At 42.7% G+C, this 9,643-nt stretch overlaps 1 protein-coding gene across 1 annotated transcript; it reads right to left on the reverse strand.

Moving 5' to 3' along the window:
• Positions 1 to 5,977: 5,977 nt before the first annotated feature.
• On the reverse strand, positions 5,978 to 8,064 carry LOC124695717 (glucan endo-1,3-beta-glucosidase 11-like). Its single transcript, XM_047228536.1, has 2 exons — positions 8,017 to 8,064; positions 5,978 to 7,348 (listed from the first exon to the last, which is right to left on the reverse strand). Exons 1-2 carry the CDS (start codon positions 8,062 to 8,064, stop codon positions 5,978 to 5,980), a joined length of 1,419 nt encoding a protein of 472 aa, XP_047084492.1.
• Between the last annotated feature and the right edge of the window lie 1,579 nt (positions 8,065 to 9,643).

Genomic DNA, 9,643 nt, shown 5'->3' on the forward strand with positions numbered 1-9,643 from the left:
CACCATAAATATTCGTATTCCCAGACAGAACGTAATTTTGAGATACCAATTTTTGTGCATATGCCCCAGGTTATTATATAACTTTCGTTAGTTGACCACTTTTAGATTTGAGCAACAAAAGATTTTCTAAATAATTGATATTTACCCGCTGTTCTATTTTGATAGATTCCTGCCACTATTAATCTCTTTCTTTTTGAGTTCTTCTGATCAAAGAGATTTTTGAAGAAGTTTCTACAGTAGCTAATGCTTTGATAGGTGTTTGATATATGTTAGAACTGAACCCAAGTGAAATTGTTATTTTAATTGTACTAATGCTGCGAATGAAGAATTGTGTGAAGTTTTGTATGAAAGAAGTTTTCAAGTGTAGGGAGAGAAGAATGATGTAATGAGATGAAGAATGGATAAAAACTCAAACTTGGGATTCCCATGTCACCGCAAGAAATATCCAAGAGGTACAAGCGTCAAAGCTTGGGGATGCCTTGGGCATCCCCTCTTTATTAACAAAGCAACATGTCATCTTTCTATGCACTATATTTTTATTGCTTTATACACTATGTGTTGTGCTTGGAGAATATTTATTTTTGTTTTTAGTTTTGTTTAGTTTTGTTTTCTGTAGCATATGGTTGGATCCCGGCATATTTGTTTTGAAGAAAGACACACTCCATTTTAATTGCATAGAACGCTCTAGTTTTCGCTCTTATTGTTCTGCGAGTGTTCTAGTTTGCTAGTACTGCGTTTAGCTCATGTTCTTTCACTCGAATTTTGTCCACATCTCATTAGTATTCTTCATTTATGTATGATTAGATCTCTGGTCCATATTGATTTTCATCTCTGAGAGCTATTTCAAATAAGTTGATTGGTGTTGGAGACGAGTAAAATGTTTCATGCTTATAGTGATGCAAAAAAAAGCTTGTCGAGACTGTGGCATAGACTTTGGCATGTCATGTTGGATGTTATTATTATTATATGCTTACTATTTATTGTTGTAGCATGACTTGTCTCAAATATCTGAGAGTGCATAATGTGCTATTGAAAGAATCATGTGTTGTTTCCATCATACAAAGCATAATATTGTAGTATTCTCCTTTGATGCTTTATTGGGTTGACTTGGCACATGCTTCTACCATGTTATGACTACAACCAGTCAACTAAAGCCTCTATGATCATTTAGTTTTTGACTTGTAATATCACTTTATGCTTTGATTAATAATGTTTTGTCGCTATGCATGATTATAGCCATTACTGCTCTCTTAGTTGGTCGCTCCCAGTCTTTTGCTAGTCTTCGCCTGTACTGAGTATGAGCTCTACTCGTGCATCCAACCACCAAAAACAAAATTTGCCAATTGTGTCCACCATATCTACCTATTAGCATTATTGCTATTCCAAGTATATTCATCATGTTTTTATTTATCTTAAAAATTAAATTTTGTCATGAGAAAATTAGTTAGTAAAGCTCTCACGAACTTGATGGCACATTTACTTTCTTGCACTTAATAAACTTGAGCCATTGTGACTATCTTATGAAGATTATATGCTTGCAAATTATGAGTTGGGAGTTAGCACAACCATGCTTTCATGGGGCACGATTTCAACATTGCACTTATTTCTATTTAATTGATATCATGTTCTTTTGTTTATGGATGCCTAGCAGTGTGAAATAAAATGGAAAATTGTAAGTCCATGGAGTTTGTATATATGTTAGAGAAATTCCTGGGCGGCCAACTTAAGCCATGCATCATTTATGGCGAAAATTTATAGTGAACCATGGCGAGCATTCTATGACGCATCTTCAATAAAAAGCTATGCCCATAGTAAATAAAAGGATTGCTGAGATGCTCATCGTCTGTTTATCTTGTCATTTTGGTATGGGAATGCTCCTATATCATGGGGCAGGAGTACTCCTATATCAGGGGGCGGGAGGTACCCCGTTGGCGTTCTCAATGATACATATATACTTACAATGACAAGAACGTACTTGGAACTTAAGTTGAGTAGCATGAGGTTTAGGTACTCGTATTCAAGGGGCACAAGATTTTCAACTTGTGATTTGTCAAGCATATAACTCATATTTGCCCTCACATTAACTTTAACCATTCAAGATGCTTATGATAGGGGTAATGAGAGCTCAAAGCTAATGAGTACCATACTTTCTGGAAGGTTTATAAAACTTGTTAATCTTGCTTCCTTATACGAATGACTTTTCTTTTTCTTTTATGTTGAGTCTTCATCTTCTTGCTTTATGAGCCAATTAAGAGAGCATAGTTGTCATTCTGAGTATAATGTTTATAGTCCCAAAATTTATTATTTATTGATTCATGATTATGATATTTCTTGTTCTCAAATTACTTGTTTCTAGTTACCCTTTGAATTTTAAAGGTTTCCTAGCATTTATGTTTTGCTACTCCATAAAGGACAAGTTGAGTACCACTTTGCTATGTTCTCTCTATGCTCATAAATAAACAGTTGTTTTCAATGCATAATTATTTATGATCCTTTATTTGAGTTGCTTTTCATGTTGTAACATAGTTGCTAAGTTCTATTGTTAGAATTATATCTATCATGCCTATGTTTAGAGTACTTTGATCCCAGCTTACAATGCTTTTACAATAACTTGATCAAGATTGTATTGGCTGCATGTCACCTCAAAAATTATTTTTGTTGTCACTTACCTACTCGAGGACGAGCAGGAGTTAACTTGGGGATGTTGATACGTTGCAAACATATCTATAATGTTTGATGCTCCATGTTTGTTTTACACCAATTTATATATGTTTTGTTTACACTTCGTGGCACTTTTATGCATTTTCCGGAACTAACCTATTAACAAGATGCCGCAGTTCCAATTCCCTATTTTCTGCTGTTTTGTACTTCAGAAAAGTTGTACAAGAAATATTCTCGGAATTGGACGAAACAAAAGCCGAAGATCTTATTTTTTCGTAACAAAAGACGAAGTCCGGAGGAGAGACAAAGAGGGGCCACAGGGCGGCCAGACCATACCTAGGCGCGGCCTAGGCCCTGGCCGCGCCTAGGGGTGGTGTGGGGCCCCTGCCTCCACCGACATTGCCATTCCGCCTATAAGAAGCCTCCCGACGCGTGAACCCTAAATCAATCGGCATCCATCCACGAAAAGTTCCGTAGCTCCGTCGACGTTGCATACAAGATCCGGGGGACATAAATCTCTGTTTCGGCACCCTGCCGGGACGGGGAATTGCCCCCGGAGCCATCTCCATCGACTCCACCGCCATCTCCATCACCGTTGCTGACTCCCATGATGAGGAGTGAGTAGTTCTCCCCCGAGGCTGAGGGTTTTACCGGTAGCTATGTGGTCTATCTATCTCTCCATGTATGATCTTTATGTGATCATGAGCTTTGTAATCTAGTTAAATAATTAGATGTTATTCTTCAACTATTATGCTACTCAAGTGGTTTTGTTATGTGATCTCTGGGGACACCTTGTCCAACGGTGTGAAGGTGACAGTATGCACACCGTGTTTTTTTCTTATGCTTAATTTATAGAAATAGTTATGAATTATGGTGTCTAGTTAGTACCATCTTTGTATGCTCAAAGTGACAGCGTGGGGCGTCCATAAATTGGAAATGCGAACTTTAAGGAATGCTTATGCAGCCCTACGCAATGAATTTGTTATTATTATCAAACTGGAGAGTGGTTCAGAGTAGCATAGTGAAGTGATAATATCTATGTGTTCAATTATGGTATCATTGTTGAGAGTGTCCACTAGTGAAAGTATGATCCCTAGGCCTTGTTTCCAAGCATTGAAACACTGTTCACAACCAGTTTTGCTACATGTTTTCCTGCTGCCATTTTTATTTCAGATTGCAATTACCACTCATAACCATCCATATTACTTGTATTTCACTATCTGTTCGTCGAACTAGTGCACCTATACACCTAACAAGTGTATTGGGTGTGTTGAGGACAAATTTGTTGTATCGTAATTGCAGGGTTGGTTGAGAGGGATATCTTTGACCTCTACCTCCATGAGTTCGATAAACCTTGGGTGATCCACTTAAGGGAAACTTGTTGTTGTTCCACAAACCTCTACACTAGGAGGCTCAACACTGTCTACAAGAATAGAAGCGTGCGTAGACATCAGTTATTTATATACCCGAGCTCTCTACTTATGCACTTTACTTTATGATAGCCTTCGTGCTTAAAGTTATATATCTTTCTATCACATAGTTGCATGTCTTTCTTAGCATAAGTTGTTGGTGCACATAGGTGAACCGTAGTAATTATATATGTTTTGTTCTTGATAAATTAAACGCTAGTTTTATCCCGCATTGTTCAAGCCATTATTTTAAAAGTTTTAAACCACTTATTCACCCCTCTCTAGGCGGCATCCGTATCCATTCGCTTGGGCGTATTTTTGTGAATTGGACTAAGTTGTACCAAGTGACCTAGATATCCCTTGTGGACATACTTTTAGTTGGCCCTCAATTCTAACTCTATTCAAAATTTCGGTTGACCCTCCGTGTTCCATTGCTCCTCAATCTGGTGAAAACTTAAAAAAAGGAGGGATGAGACCACGACCCCTGCATCAATCGATGCAGGTTTTTCGGTTGGTAATGATGGGAATGAAGGTTGACCGTCTTCCCCCCATAACTATCACTGTTAAGTTTAGCGTTAGGTTTTGTTTTCTCCCGCACCTTGTTTCCTCGTATTGCATAGGTGTTAATCCATGTTGCCTTTGGTTATTGTCCGGGAATCATGGAGGCGACAATGATGTGCAAGAGAGTGATGGTGGTGACAAAGGATGGCGATAAGGAGGAGGTGGTGGCATCATCAATGCCCGAAGAATGCAAAATAGGATGGGAGGCGGTGGTTGCAAACCGCTAATGCAAGAGGTCATCGTGACGTCTCGCTGGTGCAAGAGGCGAGGCCAACCGTTGGGCTAGTATGCTTTACGGCGTATGAGTGATGCTTCTCATCGACAGGGTAAATAGTAACCCTAGCTTTCCACCTTCATTCCTCCACGTCCGTGAAATTCTTCACATGTCTCTTGGCCGAGTCTCAAATCCACACACTGGAGACAGTGACAAGGAAAAACATCATGGCGCCGCACACAACTGGTACCTACTCTTGTCCGAGCTACCCCAAACGGTCCATAACCTCATAAACTTTCTAGGGCACGGTTAAGATGAAAATGGAGGACCATAACAACAAAAATGGGTCTCCGGATTGATAGCCCATTAGAATACGACCAATTGCATGATCATATTATCGCAAAGTAAAATAAAAACTTACAAAATTAGGTCAACTGAAACAACATGGAAAATTGGCACGGAACAGTTAGGACAAAATAAAATTTTCATGGCAGCAGCGTCAAGAAGCAATTCACCGTATGCTATGGATGCGTAGCTCCATTTTAGAAACTAGATGCTTCCTTCCATCCAAGCACCACCTGAAAGCTAATGAGAATCATAATGCCATCAACATCAGGACAGCCACACGTGCTGCCACAGTCCGTGTCCACCATCCCTAGCAAGCACAAGAACAAGCAAACACCTTAGCTGGTGAGCTAAATGAAGCAAAGCTCCAATGAGAAGACCAACAAAAAGACAGGTCACTGAAAAAATGTTCTTCTCCTTTATGATTGCAGGTCACTTGAGACTGCTTTCCTATATTAACCTTTATATGGTTTCCGATTTTTGTTTTGACAGTAGAGCAAGTTGTGTTTAACAGTAGTTCCTTATCGACAGTCCAACCTGTTGATCACTGGCAAAGTGGCAATGCACTTATATTTTCAAATTACTATGGCTTCTATAGTATACAACATTTTGTAATCGTAGGTTACGTTAAGTTCTTAGATCAGACAATGGCAGGTTAGTTATGCCATGACAATATGACATTGCCTTGGGGCTAACAAAAGGCATACATATACCTTTACTGTGAAAACATACGCGAAACAACAGGCCGATATCATTCCAAGTAATTTTAGCCAAGAACTTTGCCAACTTACGCAAAAGTAAAAGCTTTTACCGAAAAGGAATCGATGCAAAGCATGGACCATGAGACTACTGATAGCAATAAACAAGAGCGAAAAGCATAGCTCACCACGTTCGCTTTTGGGGATGCCGAGATGCTGTAGTAGCCGGCGTCCTGAGGCCCGTCGCCGTGGCCATTGTTCCCGCCGGCGACGGTAATGCCACCGCCGCCTGCTCCGGAAGTGGTGTTCTCCTTGGGCAGGCGGTAGGAGAGCTCGTACGCCGGCGTGCCGTCTGGCTTGAAGAGTCCGTAGTTGCGCTCCGAGGACGGGCCGGGCTTCATGTTCTCGTTGAAGAGCGCGAACATGTAGACGCGCAGCGCTCCGTCCGGACGCAGCGGCGTGCCCTTGCCCTCGGAGACGAGGCGCATGACGTTACCGTTGTACCTCGCTGCGTTCTGCGGCGTCGCGCCGGTCTCGTTGGCGTCACCGGCCGACGGCCACCCGGTCTCCGACACGCGCACCTCCACCGCGCGCGCCGCCGCGCGGTTGGCCGCCGCGATGGCGTGGTACACGGCGTCCACCTGGGCTACGAGCATGTTGGGGTAGTGCAGCCCGGAAGACGGGTCGGGGACTCCGCCGTGGCCGGGTTCAAGTAGCGCGTAGTCGAGGTCGACGCCGGTGGAGTCCCCGGCGTAGGCGAAGTAGGGGTAGGCGTTGACGAGGAACGGCGAGCCGGTGCGAGCGTGGAAGTCGAGGATCGGGCAGAGGATGGGAAGGAGGTCCTTGCGGAAGTAGGCCGACGAGGGCGGGTATGACGTGGCGAGCACGCCGAGGTTGTGCGCGGTGGTGACGGCGACCTGCTTGTCGAGGCCGAGCTGCGCGAGCGCGTCGTGGATGCACTGCATAGCCGGGAGGAGCGAGCGCGACAGCGCGGAGCTGTTGTCGCCGGTGAGCACCTCGTTTCCGACGGTGAGGATGGCGATCTTGGTGGCCGGGAGTGCGGGCTGGATGACGGACCGGACCCAGGAGGAGGCGCCGGAGGGGGTGGAGACGGCGGCGAGGCACTCGTCGGGGACGCCGACAATGAGCTCGACGCCCGTGTTGGCGAAGGCGCGGAGGGTGGCTGGGTCAGCGTCGTAGAGGCGGACACGGCCAAGGCCGAGGCCGGCGAGAAGCTGCAGGGCAGATGTCGTGGGCGGGAGGTTGTTCGCCACCCGGCCGTAGCTGATTCCCAGCAGCGCGGACGACGTGGCCTCGGGCTCGGCGGGTAGAAGGAGCATGAGCAGAAGGAGAAGGAGCGGCATTGTCAAGGCAACGTGTGCTGCGCGAGGCAAGACGTGGAAAGTACGACAGTGTAGCTGCGGCGAGCTCAGCAGCTTGTGAGGCGGAGGGAGTGAGAACTGCGAGAGATAGGTTGGGAAGTGAGTGAGCTGGAGGGGTTTGGCTTGGACCGGCTAGACCGTTTGGGGGTTTGCTATGGCCAGTGGAGTGGGGCCGTGAAGGCCTGTGGAATGTTGTGGCTTTGCCGCTAGAAAACTGAATCGCTACTGATAGAAAAGATCAGATGGCTGAGACATCAAATCCTCTCTTTACCCATTACTTTCCGAGAAATTTGACACTACTTGAAAATGTGATTCCATGTTTGGTTCTTGTTCTTTTGAACTGCCCTGTTTGGTTCTTGAAAGGTTTTTCTTTTCTATTTGACACTTGCTCTAAATCTCTTTCCCAACATAACATTCCAGTGCATTCTGAGCACTCTAAATGTTAATTAGGGACATGAAAGAGGGACGCTTTTGTACGTGACAAAAATTATGTAAAAGACATAGGCACACGTACATTTGGTCACAGAACAAGCTTTAATTAAAATTCATTCCTTTGATTTTAATTCAAAAAAATTAAAAACTAGGCAAAAGATCGATCACCATATACTTTGATGATGTATCCACGCACATAGTTCATATGTACATAGAGAACGCATCACACAACATCTACAAGTGTAAATAGACGAGGTCAAGTTCACACATGCATGCTTGGGCCACGACAGATTAGTTGATTTAGGGTTTCATACCTCAGCCGCCACCTGGTAGAGGCTCTTGGTATAGTCATCTATGCTCATCCCGGTGGTCGTTAAATTTCTTGAGGCCCAAGTTGATTTTCTTCTCGAATTGGTACGTTCGTGATGCATGTACCACAGCTCATTAAATCGCCCAGCTACACTTATGTATGGTGTCCCACCGTACCAGTGATCATTAGAACGTCTGGTACCGATGTTAGTTCTGATGTCTTTCTCCATAGCTCTGAGACTATACCGTTACTCACTAAATTTGTGAGGCGCTTATTTCACCAATTCTTCCTCAATCCTTCACCCAAACTTCGTTCCTCGACTTCTCAGACCTGTAAATGTAACTCTAGCAATACTTTGAAAAGACCAATAATAAAAATAAAACTATTTTAAGCAATTTTTCAAGTGATGGGTGTGTCTCATTAAAAGGTACTTTTATTGTTGATTATCTCACAAGTAGGCAGGCATACCTTCGGGTGTGTCTCATTAACACTCACGAATTCACTCTTTTGGCTTGGGGTATTTTTTTTTCCATTTGATCATTCTTCTTTGCAAAAAACTGAACAATCTCTTTAGCATATATTTTGAGAACAATCTTTCCCTCAACACAGTCGATAGTTGTGCCGATAGTACTAAGAAAAAGTCTTCCCAAGATAATGGACAATTTTTCATCATCAGGCATATCAAGAATAATGAATTCAGTAGGTATAACATGATGATCTATTCTAAGAAAAACATCATCAACCATTCCTATTGGTTACTTCATTGTTTTATCAGCCATTTAGAGAGTTATACAAGTAGGGATATAATTGTGCAAGTTAAACATCTTACATAAATAAAAAAGCATAACACTCACTCCTACCCCCAAGTCGCAAAGAGCATTATTAATGATTGCATTACCAATTCCACATGTGATCGTATGTATACATGTGTCTTCTAATTTGGCTGGCAATCGCCCGACTGACCTATGACTTGTTACCATATCAACTGAATGTTTTTATCTTTAGTTTATCTCTTATTTTTTACATAAGTATGGACTTGAATAGCATCATTTAAGGGTTGTTGCAAACGACAGTCTTTTTGGGCACACACAAAAGATTCATATACTTCACTATCCTTTAGTTTCTCATGTCGACCTGGATATGGTAATGGTTTACCTCCATCTGATTTGATGCTTATCTGTGGACGTGGTTCCGGTTTATTCGAAACTCGTTTCTTCTTCGAAGGTTTCGAGCTCTTCTTTTCTTTAGTAATCATAATCTTTTCATGTTGCTTGCGACTTGGTTTCTCTTTGTCCTTGTCACCTAACGCTTTAGATTCTGAACTGTTTGGTTCTTCTTCCTCTTCGGCTTCACTTTCGTGTCCCTCCTGTTCTTGTTCTCCTTCTTTTCATCAATGCTTCTAATTCCACATCATCTTGTGGATAAACCATGTTCTTTTCTTACTAACTCTCTTCTTGGTCCTCTTCTCGCGTTTGCGTTTGTTCTTCTTGGAACAAGTCTAGGCCTAGAGGTCCCTCACTACAACACCTCCTTTAGTAACAAAATTAGTAAGTGCAGTTCTTCTTAAATCCTTTCTTTAAAGATAAGAGCTTGGGTATTAGCTATTTGCTCACATTGTGTATTAAACACAA

This window comes from Lolium rigidum, chromosome 3 (assembly GCF_022539505.1).
Source record: "Lolium rigidum isolate FL_2022 chromosome 3, APGP_CSIRO_Lrig_0.1, whole genome shotgun sequence".
NCBI classification, from domain to species: domain Eukaryota; kingdom Viridiplantae; phylum Streptophyta; class Magnoliopsida; order Poales; family Poaceae; genus Lolium; species Lolium rigidum.